At 39.8% G+C, this 24346-nt stretch overlaps 1 protein-coding gene and 1 pseudogene across 5 annotated transcripts in view; one reads left to right on the top strand and one right to left on the bottom strand.

Annotated features, from left to right (window-relative positions):
* The window catches only part of LOC140533046 (uncharacterized), a 49288-nt gene that overhangs the window by 17380 nt on the left and 7562 nt on the right, over positions 1-24346 (top strand). For 3 of the 5 annotated variants that reach the window (XR_011976781.1, XR_011976784.1, XM_072652372.1), the window contains exon 6: positions 1-24346. This exon is cut by the window's right edge. Coding sequence is in view for 1 of the 5 variants with exons in the window: in XM_072652372.1 (XP_072508473.1) it covers positions 1-26 (26 nt within the window). In the remaining 4 variants the exon portion in view is untranslated. The other 2 variants (XR_011976783.1, XR_011976785.1) reach the window with 1 other exon arrangement.
* Positions 4296-5137, bottom strand: LOC140533139 (AP-1 complex-associated regulatory protein pseudogene; annotated as a pseudogene).

A 24346-nucleotide genomic window follows, 5' to 3' on the forward strand; every position in this document is an offset into this window, starting at 1 on the left:
GTGTTTTCCTCACAAACCTGAGATAAGTTGTGTATAAAACCATTTTACAGATGAAGGCACTGAGACTCAGAGATTTGAGTGGTGAGTATAAGGTTACACAGTGTTTGCTCAAAATTATTCATAGTTGTTTGCTTGTCTGTTTTTCAAGCAGGCTTTAATAGTAGAGCAGCAGACCAACCTCCACTGCACTATTGCCTTGTCCGTTTTGTCTCTATCTTACTCTACCTCTTGTTTCTTAAGCCTTGGTTTCCTTATGCTTATATTTTATGTTATAGACTGAGCGTCAGCTTTGAGGTCATCTCATTTCTACTATGTGCATCCTGCCCTATCCTAGACACTGACTGGATTCTGCACATTATCTTTTCCTTTCTGGTGGACTACCTTCAGTTGGTGGCAGGAAAATAAATCCTAGAATTCAGAGCTCACAGAAAACCCAGACTAATCAGAAATGAATAAAATTCTGGCACTCTGAATTAAGGTCACTCATTACATGAACCAGTGCTTAGTGAAGTGAGCAGAACCAGGAGAGCATTGTAAATCATAACATCCACATTGTGTGATGATCAACTATAGTAGACTTAACTCTTCTCAGCAATACAGTGATCCAAGACAACTCCAAAAGACTCATGATGGAAAATGTTATTCCATGTCCAGAGAAAGAACTATGGAGTCTGAATGCAGATTAAAACATACTATATTTTTTTTTGTTTATTTCTTATGGTTTTCCCCTCTTGTTCTGTTTCTTTTATCACAATATGACTAATGTGAAAATATGTTTGACATGATTTCACATGTATAACCTGTGTCAGATTGCTTACTGTCTTGAGGAAGGGGGAAATAAGGAAGGTAGGGAGAAAAAATTGGAATTCAAAATCCCATGAAAAAATGAATGTTGAAAACAAATGCAATTGAAAAAAATAAGATACTATTTACAAAAAAAATTTTTAATTAATTTATTTTTAGTTTTCAACATTCATTTCCACAAGATTTTGAGTTCCAAATTTCCTCCTCATCTCTCCCCTTCCCCCACCCCAAAACACTGTGCATTCTGATTACCCCTTCCCCCAATCTGCCCTCCCTTCTATCATACCTCTCCCTTCCCTTAACCCTGTCTTCTCTCTTTTCTTGTAGGGCAAGATAGATTTCTCTACCCCGTTACTTGTATTGCTTCATTCCTAAAACTTTGAGTTCCAACTTCTCTCCTGCCCTCCCTCCCCACCCATCCCCATTGAGAAGGCAAGCAATTCAATATAGGCTATGTATGTGTAGTTTTGCAAAAGACTTCCATAATAGTCATGTTGTGAAGGACTGTATTTCCCTCCATCCTATCCTGTCCCCTATTTATTCTATTCTATTTTGATCTTGTCCCTCCCCTAAAGGGTTTACTTCTAATTACTCCCCTCTCCCATTTGCCCTCCCTTCTATCATCCCCCCCACAAGCCACTTATAGCCTTCTCCCGTACTTTCCTGTAGTGTAAGATAGATTTTCATACCAAATTCAGTGTCCTTGTTGTTCCCTCCTTAAGCCAAATGTGATGAGAATAAGCTTCATTTTTTGCCTCTCACCTCTCCTCTTTTCCTCTCCATTGAAAAATCTTTTTCTTGCCTCTTTTATGAGAGATAATTTGCCCTATTCCGTTTCTCCCTTTCTTCTCCCAATATATTCCTCTCACCCCTTAATTTTATTATTGGGGAAAAGTTTCAATACAAGTATTATCTTTCCATGTAGAAATATAAACAGTCCAACTTTAATAAGTCCCTTATGATTTCTCTTTCCTGTTTACCTTTCCATGCTTCTCTTGATTCTTGTGTTTGAAAGTCAAATTTTCTATTCAACTCTGGTCTTTTCATCAAGAATTCTTGAAAGTCCATTTTTCCCCCTGAAGTATTGTACTCAGTTTTGCTGAGTAGGTAATTCTTTGTTTTATTCCTAGTTCCTTTGACTTCTGGAATATCATATTCCAAGCCCTTCAATCCCTTAATAAAGAAGCTGCTAGGTTTTCTGTTGTCCTGATTGTATTTCCACAATGCTCAAATTGTTTCTTTCTGACTGCTTGCAATATTTTCTCCTTGACCTGAGGAACTCTGGAATTAGAGTACAATATTCCTAGGAGTTTTTTTTTTTCAGATCTCTTTCAGAAGGTGATTGGTGGATTCTTTCAATATTTATTTTACCCTCTGGTTCTAGAATATCAGGGCAATTTTCCTTGATAATTTCTTTAAAAGATGATGTCTAGGCTCTTTTTTTTGATCATGGCTTTCAGGTAGTCCCATAATTTTTAAAGTGTCTCTCTTGGATCTATTTTCTAAGTCAGTTGTTTTTCCAGTGAGATATTTCACATTGTCTTCTTCTATTTTTTCATTCCTTTGGTTTTGTTTTGTAATTTCTTGGTTTCTCATAAAGTCATTAGCTTCCATCTGCTCCATTCTAATTTTTAAAGAACTATTTTCTTCAGTGAGCTTTTGAACCTCCTTTTCCATTTGACTAATTCTGCTTTTTTATTATTATTAATTTTAAATGTAAAAATGTATTTATTCATAATTTTTGAGAGGTTGATTCCATTCCTTCAAAAAAAGTTCATAATATGGACAAAATGCCAAGAAAATTTAGACAGTAGCTTATGCCAAAACAAGAATATACATCTGATGTATACAAACTTTTAAAAGCAATATTACAGGCAGTATGAATGTAAATAACATTTAAGATATTTTTAAATGACATAGCTACAAACTTAAATTATGGTAAAATAATAATCACATCTTTAATGGAATATATTTACATATTCAGTCATTGTCTTAGTTCTGCAAGTTAAAAAAGGAGATGAATTTACAGATACCCTTGCTTATCATACAAGTGAAAATATTTGAATGGCCATATGATTTTTAAAAATACAGCAAGAACTTACATCACTATTTGCATCTTAATCTTCCTGTGGTGTTAAGGAAGTATATTATTATTGTTATAAGAAAAAAAATTTACTAAGGAAACTAGATGGCAATTTGGCTACTGAAATTATACTAGATTCCTTAGCAAAACCAAGAAATGCAGCCCAATTTGGGGGCATTTTGCTCCCTTAGCCTTCAGTTCATATATAACAAAGTAGGGAAAAGAAAGGCCAGCATGTGGGGTGTCCCAAAGACCTTGGTGGTGTTTTAAAGTGATTAAAGCATCACTAAGCCTTTGGGACCCCCTGCAGAATCCTAGCAGCAGTTATAGATCACAACTCACCCAGCTTTACTTCTCAGAGCACCTTCCTTTATCATACATAAAACAAAGAAAAAAAACCGAAATAAAATCTGTCATTTCAAACAGGAAAACATTCTTCAAAATACCCATATAACTTCTTTTTAGGCTCTCTCACCTTTTCATTCATAGAGAATTTTGGTCCTTTGTGCAAAATTTTTATTTTAATATTATTTCAAACACATCCAATGTGGACGTAAAAAAATAACTTACCTAGAAATTGAAAATGCAATCTAAAGTAAATACTCCCTTTGTAGCAGTATATAACTCGCTTTTAAGTGGAACGCTTAAGCTCCATATCCTCAGTTTTGTGTCTGATCATTAGCAATTAAAAAATTTCCAATTCCACCTCTTTCAGGTCTCATAACAATCCTGTTTAGCAATAATACAGTGAACATGCTATTATATCATTTTGATAGAAATGAATATTAGTGTTCTGTTAGACTTACTGAGTTCTAATTGTGCTAGTACAGAAAGATTAAATTCAAACAAGTTATAAAAATAGAGAAAGTTTAAAAAACTTTCAGGAAATAGTGCATTATCTGAAGCTGCTAATTACCTCCCTTTATAGCTGCTGAGAAAAACAAATAAAAATGCTTTATTATTTTTACGTTCAGATACTGAAATAAGTAGATAATCTTTAAAAACAATATTAGATCCATGCAAAGAAAATGAAAGTGCAAGTTATTTAAAAGGAAACAAATTAAATCTACAGATACTAATTTGGAATACATAAATTAGAGCACATAGTTTTTAATAATCATAAAATCTAAGAGTTGGAAGGGATCTCGAAGGCCATCCAATCCAAATGGTACCTGAACAAAAATCTTCTTTACAACATATCCAGAAGCATGACAGAAGTCATGATGAAATTGCACTTAATTCTGAATTTAGGTAGATTCCATCAGTCCTGTTCCTTGCTATTGAACTTTTTGAATTATTGAACATAATTTCTTTCTTCCTTATATAAAGGCTTAGAACAAACATTTATACATTCTATTTCATTTTCAACATTTGGTCATGACTGTCATAAAGGCCAGATGATCTCACCCTATCTGTCTTGCTGATCTGCTTCAGATTTTTTTAACTCAGAGGCAGACAGTTCTAAAACAGGATTCACAAATCCAGAATATTCCGAATCGCCACTGTTACCTCTTTCAGCACTAACCAAGTCATCCTCTCACTCCAGCCCATTAGCATCATCAGAAGCGGAGGTAGGATTACTTCCAGTCTTCTTGCCGCTGTATTTTAATGCATTCTCTTCAGTTTTGGCTCGTTCTGTCAATGGAACCATTCTATTCATTCCTTCTTCATCTTCCCACTCTAGATCTAGGGACATGCTGTCATCATTTCCACTCCTTGACTTGGTTTTGGTCATTAAGCCACAACTACTTTCTGTATTTGGTGTCAAAACCATGGCCTCTGATGAAAGTCTAGTACTTTGAAAAACTTCATATTGTGACTTTATATTTCTCAAATAGGATTCAAAATCTTCTTCTGCCCTGAACTTTGATATTCTCCAGTGTTGGAATGCTGAGATCCTAGCATACTCCTTTGCCTTCGCTGCTTTGCTGCCCTGGCTGCGTCTCACTGTGCAGCCCTTCTTCTAGTCTTACCTTCTCTTCTTGTAAGGCTAACTCTCTTTGAATTTTTATATCAAATGTTTTCTGTTTTTCAGCAATAGAATCCTAATGCCTCTCTGTCAAGTCAGCTCTTTCTTCCTCAGTAAGGGGCTTTCCCCTTCATCACTTTCTACTAGATTTTCAAACTCTGTAGTGAAATGCTCGCCTGTTGGGCACGCCCTAAAATACTTGGAGCCTCTGCTGCCGCCTCCCCACTGGAGCCGCCCTGCTTTCTTGCAGAGGAGCCTGAAGCACAGCAGCAGTTCCCCATGGCAAACCACTCGTCTGGCCCCCGACCTCAAGGCCTGGCTGCCCCCCTGCCATATGCGCCCAGGACAGCCCCTGTACCTGGGTGGGCACAAGGAGCTGCTAGCAGGCGGGTGAAGGGGGTGGGTTGAGAGGTTAGTTGGAGGGGCGTTTATCATTCCAGCGGTCCAGGAGAAAGCCTAGCCTGAGCCCAGGCCCTCTGGCCTTTCTCCATCCCAGTGCCCCCATGGCCCCTCTACCGGTTAGGTGGAGAGAGAGAGAACTGTGGCTAGATTCACAGTCTGGCAGGTAGACCCTGACCTACCCATGTGTGCCCAGCCTCGCCTCCTTTCTGTCTAGGCTAATTCTGCCTTTTAGAGCATTCTTCCCCTCGTTGGCTTTTTGGACCTCTCGAATTAGTCTACTTTTAAAGGTGTTATTTTCTTCAGCATTTTGGGAGGGGAGGGGTCTCCTTTAGCAAGCTGTTGTGCTTTTCATGATTTTTTTGCATCGCTCTTATTTCTCTTCCCAATTTATCCTCCACCTCTCTTGTTTGATTTTCAAAATATTTTTTGAGCTATTCCATGGCCTGAAACCATTGCATATTTATTTGGGAGGTTTGGGGTGTAGAAGCCTTGATTTTGATGTCTTCCTCTGATGGTCTGCTTTGTTCTTCCTCATCTGAAAGGATGGAAGAAAATACCTTTTCACCAAGAAAGTGACCTTCTATAGTCTCATTTTTTCCCTTTTTGGGGCATTTTCCCAGCCAGTTACTAGACTTTTGAGTCATTTGTCAAGAAGAGGGTGTACTCTAGGTACCTGTAAATTCCCAGTTCCCCCAAGGTGGCACAATCAAGGGAGAGGAGTCCACTCCTCTCCTGGCCTGCGATCTGGTCTGGGAACAACCACAAGCTTTTCTGCCCAGGATCTGCAAGTCTAATTCCCTCTCCAGAGCCTCTACCAGCTCCACCAGCCAGTGTTCCTTCTCACCCCAGGACCACCACCTAGGGCTGAGATCCAGATCAGATGCTCAATTCCCCCAGGGTCTTTACACTGAGGGCTCCAAAAGTGGACGCTGCTGCTGCTGCCTGGGGCTGCTTGGAGCCGGGGCTAGAGCAGGACCCTGCTCCCTTCTCACCCAGGTGAAAGAGCTTTCTCACTGATCTTTGAAGTGGTCTTTGGTGTTTGTGGGTTGAGTAATCTGGGAACCACAGGTGCTGCCCATGATTCCATGCCCTGAAGCCTGCTCTGATCCTGTCCCTGCCATACCGTGCAGCCAAGGCTGGGCTGCACTCTACTCCAAACCTGGTGTGATAGACCTTTCCCATCAGACTTCCAGGCTGTCTTGGGCTGGAAATCTCTTTTACTCTGTTGTTTTGTGACTTCTGCTGCTCTAGAATTAGTTTAGAGTCATTTTTTACAGGTATTTTATGACCTGTGTGGGGAGAGCTTCTACAGGTCCATCCTTCTACTGTGCTAGCTTGGCTCTGCTCCCCTCCAAAGTCACTCATTACAGTGATTTGAAGGAGGGTTCTCCTGTGAGTTCTAATAGTTTTGAAATAGATTTGATAATTTCCTCCTACCCATTTCAGCCCCTACATTTAGCGGCACAGGTTTTTTGAGATGAATGTATGTAGTAACTCAGTTACTAGGAAGAGGTAAAGAAAATGGGCATCAAATAAAACTTATTACAGAATATTCATTATGGTTGGCTGGAGTTGGGAGGCATACTGCATCTTTGATGCCATTCTTTCATGTCTGAGTTCAGATTGGGGTGCTAGTGGGTCAGTTTTAAAGATAGATTCCCACCTTTCTCTTTTTATACAGGAGAAAGCATATTTCTTAACTATGTTGGAGATGTTCTCTGTTTTTCAGGGATCCCACAATGTAACTGAGATTTTTGAGTATTGTAATTAGTTGAGAGGGAATGAGAGACATGCAGCTGGGATGTAACAGGTCCTATCTGTGGGAGTGGTCCACACACTTCTTAAAACTGAACATCTCATCTGTAAGCAATTTTTGGAACATGCACCACTAATATTTATGTGTTTATTTATAAATTACATAATAGCCAATGCTCTAACATTTAGATACATTATAAGGCATAAAAATAGGTAATTTAAAGGGACAAAAAGAGATGTAATAATATTTTATGCTAGAGTCAACAGGAAACCACTCGAGTTCATTGAGTAAGGGAGAGAAATAGACCTGAACTTGAGGAAAATATGGCCCTTTTGTGGAGAATGGATTAGACTAGGTAAAAATTTGCAGAAGGGAAACTAATTAAGAGGCTTTTATAACAGTCCAGGGCTCTGAGATGATGCGACTTTAAACTATGACAGTGGCAGTGTGATAAGAGAGAAAGGGAAAGAGGTAATATGTATGAAGGTAGAAATGACAAGATTAGGTAAGTGAATGGATTCATGAATGTGGGGCAAAGGAAAGTAAGGAGTTAAAGATGACACTAAAGTTATGAGACTCTGGGTGACTAGAAAGATGCTGGCACCTTCAGCAGTAATAGGGAAGTCTGGAAGATAAATGGGTTGGGGAAAGGTAATGCAACTAAATCTGTGCTCCAGATCATAGTCCATTCATGTTTGTGTAACTCACTATATCTCTCCCAAAATAAAAAAGGGAGTAAAGTTTAACAAGTCTTTGCTTCTAGGCATAGAGTCCATCCTCAAAGAGGCACCTGCCACAGCCATGAGGTAATGTGGGAGTAGGACCAGAATTTTCCCAGTAGTACTTGTGGAACTGCTGTGTGCACTTAGACAATGGCAGCTGGCTTATAATGAGGGAGATTAGGAATTTGCACATCAGAGGAAGGGAATAAAATGGTGGAGATGGGATTAGCATTGGTACGGACATGACCCATGGTAGACTATCAAAGCAGAGTGGGATTTAGTCTTTCCACTCTGCAACTGATTTGGGCCCCCCACAGGTGATGCCACACCTCCTCTGGGTATCCTATCCATCACTTTGGAGACCACTTACCTATGATCCCAGGCACTGTAGACCTCTTTGGACCCATGTCACCACATCAGTGAAGTTATAATTTAGTGGATGAAGACCTCACTGGTCTTTAGGGGTGAAAATAAAAGGGTGAGAAATAATGAAAACTGTATAGATATGCAAGGTACTGTATAGGTATCAACATGAGTCTTCTCAGGGAATTCTCTGAAATACCTAGTTAATGGCAAGGCAATGACTTAGTGGACATCTGAGAAACTCTCCTGCATAAATAACCATGACCTTATACAAAGGTACCAAAGTTTATTCATAACCTGAATTTTTTTATTTAACTCTGCTGAACCAGCCTTCAGCCTGTAAAGCAGAGATGTCATACTACTGGACTGTAAGCTAAGTGGCTGAAAAAGAGTGTGACTGAGCCAAATTAAAATGCAATTGGGAAATATTAAACAAAAATAAATTTTTAAAAAACCCAGCATAGATAATGTTAGGGATCCGTTTCTACTTAACTGATATCACTGCTCTAAAGCATGTACGATGAACAGATTCACTAAAGGGCCTTTTGCTCTGTTTTATATATTGGAGGGTCTTACATTTATGAGATGGGCCAGCAGGTGTTTGGCCAGGGCTAGAATAGGCCCTAATGTTGTGGTTTGTCCTTGACAAAGGACCATGATGGAGATGATGACATGACTTGCAGTTGAATTGGATTTGAGTGAGGAAGGACTGTGCAGTCACCAGCCTCACTTTCTCTTCCAGAGCCATCTGGTTCCAGTGGCCAGATATTGATCAGGATGATGACGAGATGGACCTAAGACAAGTTCCCTGAAAGATCATTATGGGGTGACTAGCTCTTGTTCAAGTCAGCCACGTTTTGCACACTCCTTTCACTGCCCATCCAAGTTTGTATTTATTCAGTCTGCTCATTCTGGAACTGGACTGGTGCTGTGCACTAGACCATTGCTAGTATGTCATTTTCTGTGTGAAATGATCATCATAAATTGAGATGTCTGAAGTATTACCCTACAGTCAATAAATATCAAGCACCTATGTCCCAGGCACTATGCTAAGGATACAAATGAGAAAAAAAAAATAGTTTCTACCTTCAAAAAGCTTAAAATCTAATGGGGGAAGAGAGTACACAAAACAGGTGAAAAGATATAGAAGGATATCTGGACTGAGGCATGATGTTAGTGGAATAGAAGCCAAACAGAACTGCTGATGGAGAATGAAGACTTGCTGGAAAGTTCTAAGCCCTCTGTAAAGGATGGTTTTGGCAGCAGTTTATAGCTTCACCTCCTAGCCCTCCAATCAAAGGGAAAGGCAGCTGAGGGTGCTGAGAAGGTGTTAAGCATCCATCTCCATTATGATGAGATTACAGGTGATTAACTTATCTTTGGTGGAGATGAGATATTTATGGAATAAAAACTAAGCAGAACTGTTGGTGGGAAAGGGAAACACCTAGGAGTAGTGTCCAGTAATAGACTGCTTGAAAAATATATATAGACTGGAACAGAGTACAGCTAAAAAAACCCAGTTGCTAAAAACCAGTCCCTACGATTGAGCCGATTTCTGGATTACACAGTTTAGGAAAAAGAAAAAGTATAGTACACTCTTAAAAAAAATGTTCTGAACTCAGGATCAAAAGACAAAGATTCAGATTTCAGCTGTGAAAATTATTAACTATGTTAAGGTTAAGACTACCAGAAAAAATACAGAGCTGGAAAAAAAACCCATAAAATTCGTTTGAAAGAATGAACAAGCTATAATATCAAGGAAAGTAAGGAAAAAAAGATAGGAAGTGCTTCCAGAGCTCAGAATATAAATCAGAATCATCACAATCATTTGATACTGGTTTTAAAAAATAGAACAATAGACTAGATAATGAATCTCAAATAAGGAAACAGTTACCTAGTGTTTGACAAAATTAGACTTGGACCAACAACTTACACTAAATTCCCACAATTAAAAGTGGATCTGTTACCTGAATATAAAGGTCATGCCATTTAAAAAATAGAAAAATATTACATATCTTTCATGGTTTGGGTAGAGATAATAATTCTTAACCAAAGAGCGGCAATTATGAAAGTTAAAATAATTTTGATAGTATAAAATGAAAAAAATTGCACAAATTTAACATCCAATATAAGAAGAGGAGACGTCAACTGAGAAAATATCAAACATCTCTGACAAGGATTTGATATGCAAGATAAATAGAAAAAAGATAAAAAGCTGTACTCCAGTAGAGGAGTGGCTAAAAGATACGAACAATTGTCAAAAAAAGAATTACAAGCTATGAACAACTGTTTAAAAAATGCTCCAAATCACTAATATTAAGAGAAATGCAAATCAAAATAACTCTGAGATTTCACCTCACAAAATAAATTGGCAAAGATGACAAAAGATGGGAAGAGTTAATGTTGAAAGGCTTTATGAAAGGACAGGCATACTAATACATTTTAGGTTGAGCTGAGAATTAGTACAGTTAGTGTTGAAGGACCAGAACTCAGGAGAGAATCTAGAGCTGGATTTACAGATGTGTGACTCTTCTGCATAGAGATGATAATGGAACCCATAAGAAGTCACTAAGACAGTGTAGCAGAGTGGGAAAAAATCCCAAAACAGAGCCTTGGACGCTGACAGGACATGGATGATGATCCTGAGGAGTTGTTAGGTTGGAGGAGATTCAAGAGAAAAGTGTTAAGGAAACCTAAGCAGGAGAGAGTATCCAAGGGAAGAGAGGGTGATCAACAGTATCAGTGCTACAAGAAAGTGTGCTTTTTGTAGCCCTTGATACTGTTGCATCAAGTAGGATGGGGGTTGAGAAAAAGTTAAATTTCAAAATTAAAAAATCAGTAGTATTTTTGAAGCAAATAGCCTCAGTTGAATGATGAAACTGGAAGTGAGTTTGTGAGCATTTTAGAAGAGTACAAGAGGAAAGGAAGCAAAGGCTAGTGTAGACAATTCTTTGAAAGATACTTGCTCAGAAAGGGAGGAGAATTGTAGGACAATAGCTTGCCAGAACAATAAGTTCTTTGTTGTTCAGTCATTTGGGGTTTCTTTGGCAAAGATATTGGAATGGTTTGCCATTTTCTTCTCCAGCTCATTTTGCAGATGGGAAAACTGAGGCAAACAGGGTGAAGTAACTTGCCCAGGATCACACAGCTAGTAAATGTCTGAGGCCAGATTTGAATTCAGGAAGATGAATTTTCCTGACCCCCAAGCCCTGCACTCTATCCACTGTGCCACCTTCCTCTAGAAGCAGTAAAGTTTACTGAGGATTTTTTAAGAATGGAGGAGTTTGATGGTGTGTTTGTGTCCTGCAGGAAAGTAAACCAACAGATGAGAAGAAATTCTAGCTGAAAGAAGGTCTGATAGTAAGGGTAGCCTCCTTGAGGGTAAATGCAAAGAGGTGTCTGTGGAGATACTGGAATAAAGCAGGAGGCAGTAGGGAATTATGTTAAAGGGTTGTTATGAAGAGAAGGGGAAAAGAGGGAGCTTGGAATTAGGGTTAGTATAGGGGAAAGAATGAGGTATGTTTCTCCACTGAAGGAGGTGGGATTTTATCTGGGACTTAAATGAAGCCAAGAAGGTCAGTAGTCAGACTGAGAGAGGGAGAGCATTGCAGGCCTAGGTGAGAGACAGAGCTGAAAAATGGAGTGTCATTTGTGGAACAGCCAGGAAACCAATTCACTGAATTAAAGAGTAGGTGTTGGGGAATAAAGTGAGAAAAAACTGGAAGAGGAGGATGGAGCTAGGTTATGAAGAGCTTTAAAAGCTAAACAAAGCATCTTCTATTTCTTCATGGAGGTGATAATAAACCACTGGAGTTCATTGATTAGACCAATGTTTTAGGAAAATTGGTGGCTGAAGGGAAAATAGATTGGAGTGGGGAGAGACATAAGGCAGGCAGACCCTAGGCAGACTAACAGTCTATTGCAGTAATCCAGGTGTGATGTAATGAAAGCCTACACCAGAGTCTCAAGTATCAGAGGAGAGAAGGGTCATATCTGAGAAATATTGAAAGGTGAAATTGACAGGCCTTGGCAATAGATTGGATATAAGGGTGTAATAAATAGTAAAGAATCTGGGATAACTCTTAGATTTTGATCCTAAGGAACTGGGAGGATGGTGTTGTCCTCTACAATAATAGTAAAGGTAGAAAGAGTTTAGGGGAAAAGATAATGAGTTCTGTTTTGGACATACTGAGTTTAAGGTGCCTACTGGACATCTAGTTCAAGATATCATCAAGAGATGAAAGATTGGAGATCAGCAGAAAGACTGGGGTGGGAAAGGTATATTTGAGAATCATCATCGTAGAATCAATGGTCATTGATTCCATGGAAACTGATGAGATCCCCAATGGAAGTATATCGGGGGAGAAGAGAACCCAGGACAGAGCACTGAGGGACACCTGCAGTTAAAAGGCATTATGTGGAGGAGAGTTCAGGAAAGGAGAAAGAGGAGTGATCAGTCAGAGGAGAACCAGGAGAGAGTGATGTCCTAAAGACCCATAAATATCAAGGAGAGTGATCAATGGTATCAAAGGCTGAAAAGCAGGCCAAAGAGAATAAGTGTTGAAAAAAGACCACTGGATTTGGCAACTGAGATCATTAGCATCTTTGGAAAGAGCAGAGGTTTTTTTGGAATTATAAGGCGAGGAGGCAGATTGTAAGGGGTTAAGAAGAAACAAAAAAACTGGAGGCACCTATTGTAAACAATCTTTTCAAAGAGTTTACAAAGGGCAGAAGAGATAGAGGATGAGAGTGGGGATGGAAGGATCAAGGAGGAGAAGGGATGGAATGGGATCACTTGAATAGGTAAAAGTGTCAGCCTTGGTAAGGAGTAAGGCCATTTCATCAAGGTGAAGAACAAGGAAGTGGCAGAAGGTACCTTAAGTGATAGGAAATGAGGAAGATGGGAGAAGAGGGAGTTCATTGTGAATGGCACTAATTTTTTCTGTAAAATAGAGATTCTCAACCAAGAGAGTGGCCTGGGAGAGAACTAAAAAGTCAAGGGATTCAAGGTCATGGTGCAGATGAAGAGTAGGATTATGTAAGGGAAGACAAAAGAAGAGGTGAGAATCAAAAAGATTATGGTCAGACAAGGGGATTTCAGGACTCTTGAATATGGAGTTGGTTCATTTGTGGGTGATGGCAAGATTGAGGGTATGACTATATGTATAGCTGAGGTGGGTTGAAGGAGTAGCTCATGAGAGGTGAGTTGGTTAAGAGACTGAATAGTCAGGGTATTTGAGGAAGAATTAATATGTATATTGAAGCCCCATAGTATTAGGACAAGAGTTGTAAAGGAGAGAAAAATTGTAAGCCAGGTATCAAACTTCTTGAGTGAGGAAAGGAAGCTCCCTGGGGCTCTGTGGACAACCACTACCAAAGTTTTGATTGAGTAGTAGGTCTGAATTGCACAGACCTCCAAAAAAAGAGGAGTTCTTGCCTGAAGGAGGAAGGTGGAGAACTTTGGAAGTGGCAGTGGGGAGCAAAGAGTATCCAACTCACCTGCCTTGATCAGTAAGCTAAGGAGAATGAGCAAAGGTGCAGCAAGTACTCTGAAAGAGTGGCCAGGTAGGCAGCCAGGAGGAAGCCAGATTTCAGTAAGAGCTAATAGATGGAAGGACAGCTAGGTGGTGCAGTGGATATAATGCCAGATCTGGGGTCAGGAAGACTTGAGTCCAAATCCTGCCTCAGACACTTGCTAGCAAGACCCTGGGCAAGTCACTTAACCCTGTCTGCCTCAATTTCCTCTTCTGTAAAATATGCTGGAGAAGTAACTTTGCCAAGAAAATCCAAAAGGGGGTCACAAAGAGTACATGACTAAAATGAATGAACAAGAAGTAGAGGGAGTGGAACAGGAAAAATTTAACAAGAAGAAAAGTTTGTTGCCTATAGAATAAGCATTCCAGAAGGCACAGTGGAAGGGCAGGATGGAATTAGAATGAAACTTTGGGGTAGGAGGGTTGAGAGGGTTGGGAATGAGGAATTGATGGTAGGGATTGTGGTCTGGATGATGATCTACAGAAGTTCTGAGACACTGGGATGTCAAGGGTATGACCAGGTGTGGAAATGTCCATCCTCAAGTGGAAGTTGCCACTCCTCTACACTTGAAGGATAGATGCAGGAGGAGATCTGGAGGACTGACGCTGAAGAGAGAGTCACTCTTCTGTACTCTGGAGATCCTCTATTCCCCTTTTCGGAGATGGGGCTGGCAGTAGGAGGTGAAGATGTCTTGTTTTGATACAGATGTGGTTGCTTTGGGGGAAAGGAAAGATGTCCAGCCTGGGCCCAAGTGGTCTTTCCTCAGGAGACACACTGTTCCCCATAGAAGGTGGAAGACTTGAGTGTTAGCACATCCCCATTTTAGGAAGACCGTGGACATAAACAATACCTAAGCTTTGTTCCAAAGGTTTTCCCCATTGTTTCACATTGCAGTGTGAGCAACAAGTTAGAGAGAAAGAAAGCAGCTCCTCCTTCTTGGAGGCCAGATCTCCTCCAGAATGAGTCCTGAGCCAGGGTCCCTTCTGTGGGGAGGGGAGGAGAATGTGTCACCCAAACAACAACCCTGATACTACAGGTTCCATGATCCCTATTTTACAGGTAAGGACACTAAGAATGGGAGAAAGTGACTTGACCAGGTCACATCCCTAATGTGCATCAAAAGTCCAACCAAGGCCTGCACCAGTGAAAGTAAAATAAGAATGTGAGAGACAGTAAAGAGTTAAGTTTCCACAGAGTTGCTGGTCGCTGAGGTTACTAAAACAAGTCAGATAAGGAAGCTAGCAGACTGCTGGTGGACCCAGCCAATCAGGAGACAGTTGGCAGCCTTCAGAAAACCACAAAGGTCTTGATAAAGGGGACTAAGCCTGAAACTAGCCTAAACCAGTTGGGGTCAATGACCGGAAGAAAGTTTTTCGTCATTCCGCTTGCTTAATAAGCCTCATGCATATTAACTGACACACCCCGCATAAAATCATCCCTCCATTTTTTGATCATGGGATCTATGACAAGAGAAGGGTACATGGCTACACATACTTAGGGAAAAGCATATGATGGGTTTGTAAAGGAGATGGTGACCCGAAAGGGAATGGGTCAATCTGATCCTGATTGGGAGGGACACCTCCAAGCTAACAGGATAAAACTGATCTCACTTCTATATTCAGCACTCCCTCCTCCTGAAGAGTAGTGGAGTCCGCTTCTGGCCAGACACCATCACTTCCTCTGAACTCTGCTTTAATTATCCTTGATACCTTTCAGTGTCAAGCAGGTTTCTAACAGGAACCACTGAGATGAGAAAACCTACCAAGTTCCTAGACAGAACCAGGAAAGAAAAGGACACTGAATGGATGGTCCCTCTTCCCTTTCATTTCCATTTCTGTCCCAAGCATCCAGATGCAGTAACTCTGGTTCTGTGGCCCAGGCAGGAAGCCCCACCACCACTTCCAAGAGCTCATGCAATGTCAGTCTTACCACCATCCCCTTGTCATATGACTTCATGTTCTCCTCTCTGATAGGCTTTCCCTCAGACAGCTCATCAAACCTGCACACAAGTTTCTGACCTCTACCTGATCATGCTAGGTCACAACTCTGATCAACCAAAACTGTGGAAACAGAACTTCCTTCTTTCCCACAATGCAAACACAGTCAACAAGCATTTATTAAGTGCCTACTATGTACCAGGCACTTGGGATACAAGGAAAGGAATGAAATAGTCCTTGCCCCCAAAGAGCTTACAGTCTAACGGAAGTTCCTGGGAAACTCATGACCAGCCAGGAACCCACTGCACAGAGGAGGAAGGTCAGGTGGAACTGAAGCTCATGTGGTTGTGACGCCATCCACTAGGCCAGCTTCATGTAATTAATTTAGGGCTGCTCCCATTTCATCCTGGGCACATGCCTTTGGCTGCTGTTTCCTCCCTCAGACTGGGAGCTCTTGGGGCCAGGGTCCATCTTTTGCCTTTGTCTGTAATCCCAGCCCTTGGCACAGGGTCTAGCACATAGCAAGGACTTGAGGAAGTGAGGAAACATGGGGAGAACTCTCCTGTAGAAAAAAAAATGATTTTTTTATAGTCCCTGTAAGTCAAATCTACTCCAGTTCACGCATGCAACATCAGACCACCGGCAAGGAGTCCAGAGGAGTTGCAACTATGAAGGTGTCTGCCTGGGGAGACTGACAATGCCCTGTCAGCATCCTTAGGTCTCTGCCTAGATAAAAATCTTCATCTTAGAATATTATCATAGTTTAAACTAATCTGAGGAGAACAGGTGTAATTTCATACTCTCTGTAGAACTTTATATGCTTTTCCTAGTGTATAGCCTGAAATTCCCAAGGGAGAAAGATATGAGCAGAACAGCAGAGTATCCATGTACTCTTTACCAGGGAAAGTTACCCCCTCCCCACCCCAGTCTGATTCAGAAGCTGGAATGGGATTGGGAGAGCTTATCTGATGAGCCTTGGAGTGGGGAGAGGAGGCAGAAGACAGTGTTTCAGCTCTTTAAGGAAGTAGAGTAAAAAGGGAAAAGGCTATTCAGAGCTGAGAATGGCCATGTGTTCCTTCAAGGGATTAATTATGGGAAATTATAAATAAAGTTTTCTTTTAAGTAGCAAGAGTATATGATTTAAGGAAAAAAGGGTTGAAATGTTTATCATTAATGATTATAAATCCAGATTTATTATGATTCAAGTCAAAATCTGTCCTGAAGGAATAACGAGCAGCATCTGAGAGTGATCTTCCTATCAGGATTAAGCAGAAAAAGATATTGTTATTTGGCATTTATGATTGTAAAGTGCTTGAACACAGGGATTGGCACGTTAGATACAATGTTACTCTAATGTAATGGTCACAATTTTTAAATTTGGATTTTGTTATATATAGACTGGGATTTTAAAAGGATGTGATAGAAATTTGATAATTTGAAACTTATATTTGGTCATAAATAAGCGGTGATAATGCTGATACTTGCTTTATAATGGTAGATTTTCCATTTGAAATCTTGGCTAAAAAGATTTAATACTTGAAGTATTTCATTCTTCCAGAGTGAGTATAATTAGGGAAGAATAAACAAACTTGTCAAACATCAGCCTGTAAGGTTAGCCATTAACCTCTTTAATTTTTTAAGCTGGAATGGAATTCCAGTACAGAGAGATTTGTTGAAAAAGTAATTTACCTAAATGTTGTTATATTAGGAATTGCACTGTTAAATTTATGAGCTATCCTGTCTTATGGTTAACTTGATTTAATAATTAATTAATTAATAGCTCAATCAAATTTGAGATGACTATCTGAAAGGAAACCAAGTCAACATTTATTTGCTATTTAAGACTTTATGGGACTATAATTTACCATTATTTTAAGTTCTGATTACAGGAATAAGTTGTCTGAGTTATCATAAAGCCAACTGACATGGACTGCACGCAGAGACATTTGGGGAGAGTTTTGAAGACCCTGATGTATGATCTTCCTAACTCTATTTTCCAGTAATTTCACTAAAAAAGGAAAACTCCCCATCTGATTACTCCTAAGCCCTGTTTTCAGTACCTAGTGACCACATGATTGACTGTCAGATACTGACTCATTCCTGGAATCAAGCAGAGCTAGGGAAGTATTTCCTTCTGTTAAAATATATGGCATTGTCCCTCTTTTTCTTTTACAGCAAATTTCTATAATCAAAAAGTTATATAGTATATATTGAATTGCTTGCCTTCTGAGTGGGGATGGGTGAGGAGGGAGGAAGGCAGAAAAGTTGGTTGTTCCTGCGTACAACTGAGAAATAAGAAATACAGGTAATGGGGTGTAGAAATTTATCTTGCCCTAAAGGACAAGAGAGAAGATGGGAATAAGGGAAGGGAGGGACGTTAGAAGAGAGGGCAGATTGGTGGAAGGGGTAATCAGAATGCATGGCGTTTTGGGGAGTGGGGAGAGAGATGGGGAGAAAATTTGGAATTCAAAATTTTGTGGAAATCAATGTTGAAAACTTAAAATAAATAAATAATTTTAAAAGTTATATTAAATAATTATCAGGTGATAGTGTGTGTCCACATGGTGGTAAGGAGATGAATTTCTATGCAAGGTGATGTGGAAATGTATTCACCTGAATGGATGGCTTATTTTAAGCTGTAAATATGTAATAAGATTGTTGAAAAAGTAATTTACCTAAATGTTGTTGTATTAGGAACTGCATTGTAAATTAATGATTAATTGGCTAAAAATATGTTATAAATTCTGTGTAAGAGTTTCTTTGTTGTAGAATTCTTATTGAGAAAAATGAGAATCCTTGAAAAAAATACATATATTTTTATGTATGGGTGTGATTTTCAAGCCTGTTCCATCTAAGGATGTATTAAGTATGTTTAAAAGTTTATTTCTGTTATTAAGAAGGAAGTTTTAACTAAAATTGTTTTTGCTATAAATCAAGCATTTACAAAAGTATGTTTGTGAAAGGAAACTTGGTAAATGTGCAAAGTCCTTAGTTTTAGATCTTTTGTAATTTTTGTCAATTAGATTCAAGAAGGTTTTGTGAACTTTGTTGTAACTACTTTTAATTTTTTAAAATTTATTTATTTAACTTTTAACATTCATTTTCACAAAATTTTGGGTTCTAAATTTTCTCCCCATTTGTCCCCTCCCCCCCAAAAAACGCTGAGCATTCTAATTGCCCCTATCACCAATCTGCCCTCTCTTCTATCATCCCTCCCTTCCCTTGTCCCTATCTTCTCTTCTGTCCTGTAGGGCCAGATAACTTTCTATACCCCCTTGCCTGTATTTCTTATTTCCTAGTAGCAAGAACAGTACTTAACAGTTGTTCCTAAAACTTTGAGTTTCAACTTCTCTTCCTCCCTCCCTCCCCACCCATTCCCTTTGGGAAGGCAAGTAATTCAATATAGGCCATATCTGTGTAGTTTTGCAAATGATTTCCATGATAGTCGTGTTGTGCAAGACGAACTCTGTTTCCCTCCATCCTATCCTGCCCCCCATTGCTTCTATTCTCTCTTTTGATCCTGTCCCACCCCAAGTGTTGACTTCAAATTGCTCCCTCCTCCCATTGCCCTCCCTTCCATCATCCCCCCTACCCTGCTTATCCCCTTCTCCCCAACTTTCCTGTATTGTAAGATACGTTTTCATACCAAAATGAGTGTGCATTTTATTCCTTCCTCTACTTGAATGTGATGAGAGTAAGCTTCATGTTTTTTTCTCTCACCTCCTCCCTTTTTCCCCTCCACTGAAAAGTCTTTTACTTGCCTCTTTTATGAGAGATAATTTGCCCCATTCCATTTCTCCCTTTCTCCTCCCAATATATTTCTCTCTCACCCCTTAATTTCATTTTTTAAAGATATGATCCCATCCTATTCAATTCACTCTGTGCTCTCTGTCTCTGTGCGTGTATGTGCATGCATGCGTGTGTGTGTGTGTGTGTGTGTGTGTGTGTGTAATCCCACCCACTACCCAGATACTGAAAAGTTTGAAGAGTTACAAATATTGTCTTTCCATGTAGGAATGTAAACAGTTCAACTTTAGTAAAGTCCCTTATGACTTCTCTTTGCTGTTTACCTTTTCATGCTTCTCTTCATTCTTGTGTTTGAAAGTCAAATTTTCTTTTCAGCTCTGGTCTTTTTATCAAGAATGCTTGAAAATCCTCTATTTCATTGAAAGACCATTTGTTCCCCTGAAGTATAATACTCAGTTTTGCTGGGTAGGTGATTCTTGGTTTTAGTCCTAGTTCCTTTGACTTCTAGAATATCATATTCCATGCCCTCCGATCCCTTAATGTAGAAGCTGCTAGATCTTGTGTTATCCTGATTATATTTCCACAATACTTGAATTGTTTCTTTCTAGCTGCTTGCAATATTTTCTCCTTGACCAGGGAACTCTGGAATTTGGCCACAATGTTCCTAGGAGTTTCTCTTTTTGGATCTCTTTCAGGTGGTGATCGGTGGATTCCTTGAATACTTATTTTGCCCTCTGGTTCTAGAATCTCAGGGCAGTTTTCCTTGATAATTTCATGAAAGATAATATCTAAGCTCTTTTTTTGATCATGGCTTTCAGGTAGTCCCATAATTTTTAAATTGTCTCTCCTGGATCTATTTTCCAGGTCAGTTGTTTTTCCAATGAGATATTTCACATTATCTTCCATTTTTTCATTCTTTTGGTTTTGTTTTGTGATTTCCTGGTTTCTCATAAAGTCATTAGCCTCCATCTGTTCCATTGTAATTTTGAAAGAACTATTTTCTTCAGTGAGCTTTTGAACCCCCTTTTCCATTTGGCTAATTCTGCTTTTGAAAGCATTCTTCTCCTCATTGGCTTTTTGAACCTGTTTTGCCAATTGAGTTAGCCTATTTTTCAAGGTGTTATTTTCTTCAGCATTTTTTTGGGGTCTCCTTTAGCAAGGTGTTGACCTGCTGTTCATGCTTTTCTTGCATCTCTCTCATTTCTCTTCCCAGTTTTTCCTCCACCTCTCTAACTTGATTTTCAAAATCCTTTTTGAGCTCTTCCATGACCTGAGCCCATTGAATATTTATTTTGGATGTTTGGGATACAGAAGCCTTGACTGCTGTGTCTTTCCCCGATGGTAAGCATTGTTCTTCCTCATCCAAAAGGATAGGAGGAGATATCTGTTCACCAAGAAAGTAACCTTCTATGGTCTTATTTTTTTCCCCCTTTTCTGGGCATTTTCCCAGCTAGTTACTTGACTTCTGAGTTTCCTCTTCACACCCACCTTGCCTCCCATTCCACCCAACTAGCGCTTAGGGGCTGAGATTCAAATGCTGCTCCCCAGCCTCAGAGATTCAAATGCTGCTCCCTAGCCACAGGGTTTTTGACAGGGCAAGGTTGCTATTCAGTGTGAGATTAAGTTCAGGTGCTCAGGTCAGGGCAGGGCCGCCACATGGGGCTCAGTTCCCTCAGGGGGTTTACAGGGAGACCTTCAACAATGGATCCGAGCTCCTGCCTGCTTTGGGAGCCCCTGTCCACTGCTGCCTCCACTGCTGCCTCCTGAGGGGGCCTGAGTTATGGGGACACCCCGCTTCCCTCTCGGCCAGCTGAAAAGACCCTCTCACTGACCTTTGGCTCCTGTGGGTGGAGGGACCTGTGCGGCCACTGGAGATTCTGTCCATGAAGCCTGCTCAGATCTGTTCCTCCCAGGGCCTTGCGGCCAAGGTAGGGCTCGGCTCTGCTCCAGATCTGGGGTGCGACAGACCTTTTGGGTCAGTTTTTCAGGTCTCTCTGGGACAGAAATCTCATCCACTCCATTGTTCTATGGCTTCTGCTGCTCCAGAATTTGTTGGGAGTTCTTCTTTACAGGTATTTTATGGGCTGTGGGTTAGGAGCTAGCATATGTTTATCTTTCTACTCCGCCATCTTGGCTCCTCCCTAAACTACTTTTAAAAGGAAAATATTTGTTGTATAAAGAAATGTGGTATAAAATCTTTTGTATGACCAAATTTATATTTTTATGCTAATTTGTTATATAAAGGTTTTATGTGGGTTGAAAGGTAAGGGGCAAGATATAGGAGAACAGGAATTTTTTGGCTCCAGGAAGCTTGGTGATAAGTTTAAGACAAAAAGCTTCCTGGCCCCATCCCCCTTTCCGTTTGAAGTCTGGTCATTATTACAGAAGGGCTTTTTAAGATCTAATCTGAACTCAGAGCTGCTCAGAGAAGAGATGTTAACTCTTTCCTGTTGTTGAAGGAAATGAGCCCCACCCTAGACCTCTAAGGCTGGAAAAGCCTAAAAGCTTCACCCAAGTGGTGTGGCACATCACTTCATTAAAGTTGTAGTCTCCATGTAAAGTGTAAACTGTTTGTATATGGAGTTCCTAAATAAGGAATTTGTTTTGGTGATAAATGATTTCTAGTGATTGGCTTTTAGGACAAATTTAAGATCTAAGATGTAAATCCAGGGAAAATTTTTGATTAGTGATACCTGCCATCTGGTAAAAGCCTCTGGGACCATTACTAATTGTGTTTTACTATTTGGAGAGGAGTGTGACTGTTACAGACAGTAGTTTGCTTCAGGGGACAATCTTGTTCTCAATTTGAGATGGAATCTTTCTGGCTCAGTTTCACAGTTGTGTCCCTCTGAAAAGGAATGTTTTCCCGCTTGACTCTTTCTAAGTCTGGCTGTAAGGTGGAGATGATATCTAGTTAGGTCCTTGCTTTTCATCTTCATGGCGTGTTTCTATAATCAAAGCAGATAGTTTAAGATGTAAGCACAATGCAAGTATTGGTATCTTGCTGTTTTCAGTTAATTGGGTAACTGGGTACTCTGATATAGTCTTATGAAAGTTAAAATCCCTGAAATAGAACATTGTTTCTGAATGTTACGGGAATAATTAGATAAAGGAAAGTAAACCAAAGTATAAATGTGATGTTGAATCATTGCTCCATAGAACAAGATTGGGATTTAAAGTTAACTGTAATGGTATGGAATTATTGAGCTTAGGGGTGCTTGTGACCCAAAAATAGCTACACGCTGAGTCCTGCTCAAATGAATTCAACCTAAGCATTCTTTCAGACAAAGAAAGTCAAAGTTTGTTGAGGTTTCTCAATAATGAGTGGACTTTTAGGGAATTTGAGAATTTGTAATGCTAAAACAAGATTTATCTTATCTACAGAGGGACTGAGGAAGGAGTTCAGGGGTGGCCTCAGGTGGTCTAGGGGCTCCAGGGATGGTCTTGATGGATGTGGCCAGTAGCCTGGAGATTTGGATGGATAGGATCAGGGGAATGAAATAGAACAGAGTTTTGGGCATAGTGATAGGGAAAAGCTTATGGGCCTCAGGAGAGCCAGTTCAAGTGGGGAAATTCAAGGAGCTTTCAAGGTGAGGTTTTCCAGGGCCCTTTTACACAAATGGGACTAAAAGTCTTTTAGGGTAAGGGACAAAGGTCCCAACTTGGAAGGAGATCTTTACATGTTACAAAGACCAATTGGGTAAATACAATTGACTGAATCCAATTCCTGAGACTAAATCAGAAACATTTTCAGTTTGGGGAAAGGAATTTCAGTGTAGTTTCTGAAGGCGAGTAACTTCTGGTAATATTTTGCATCAGTGTTTCTGTTTTGGTTTGAATTCATTTCATGAACATAAGTTGAAGTTAGTGTTCGAACTTATCATATGCATAACTCATTCTTTTAGACTGAGCATGGTCAGAAAGGATAGAGAAGCTTGGGGAACAGATGTCAGTCTATTAAAACAATAACTTAAGATGACTGTTACTGAATCAGGAACTAGAACATGTGTAGAAAGGCATGCAAGCTACTTAAGACTTGCTTCAGAAGATATTCCCCAGACAATGTGAAGTTATAGTCACACCTGAAACTGATTATTGGAGCTTGCTATTTTAAGATTCTATGGGACTATTAACTGACTGTTCTTCTGAGTCTAACTCCAGGTGTGGATAGCAAGAAAAGCGGTCTGAGCCCCTGATCCACAATGCCAGTGAGCTTGGGAGGTGCTGGTATGAACTGCAAAAAGGTGATCTCATGGAAAGGGTGGGAGAACAGCTGTTCAGCCTGAACTGAGGTAGGCTTCTTCTGACTCAATTTCCCCCCTCACACCTGGCAGGCTTTAAGTCTGACTAAATGCCAGTTGACAATCTAATCCTGCCTGGAACTGACATGAAGTTAGGGAGATATTGTTTCCCTGAAATGTCCCTACTCTTAGTGGCAATTTCCTACAATCAAAAGCTTTGTAAACGTAAGACCAGATCTATTGAATAATAGATTGCTGGTAGGGAAACATTGGAGGTTAACCGCAAAAGTTAAGCTATTAGGCTTAGGATTTTAGACCAACAACAATAAGTTAGGGGCCTTTAATCCTTAGTAATAGTATGGAGACAATCAGGTCAAGGGACTGTGAGGTTAGCCTGCATAATTATTATTATTGTCTCAGTTGGTTAATGTTAAAAGAAGAATGGCTTGTGGTTCATATTATAAATACTTTAAAAGAAGCATCACATGACCAGAAGTTGAAATTGTTTTGTGACGTGATATATACTATTAAAAATAATTACTTATTGTATTTATGTATGTACTGGAGCCTGTTAATAATTCCTTAGTGAAATCTCATCCTCCTGGTGGGGGAAATGAATAGTAAATTAAGGTAAAATGTAAAAACTGGGTTCTAATGTGAATTTCTTAAACATGACAATCCAATTGTAATTTTGTAAGAGTGATAAGAGTATAAAGCTTAGGGATGGTAATCTAAAATTGTATTAAGGTGAGTTTTGTAGAAGAGCAGACATCTGGATTTCTGCAAG

This window comes from Notamacropus eugenii, chromosome 1 (assembly GCF_028372415.1).
Source record: "Notamacropus eugenii isolate mMacEug1 chromosome 1, mMacEug1.pri_v2, whole genome shotgun sequence".
NCBI classification, from domain to species: Eukaryota; Metazoa; Chordata; class Mammalia; order Diprotodontia; family Macropodidae; genus Notamacropus; species Notamacropus eugenii.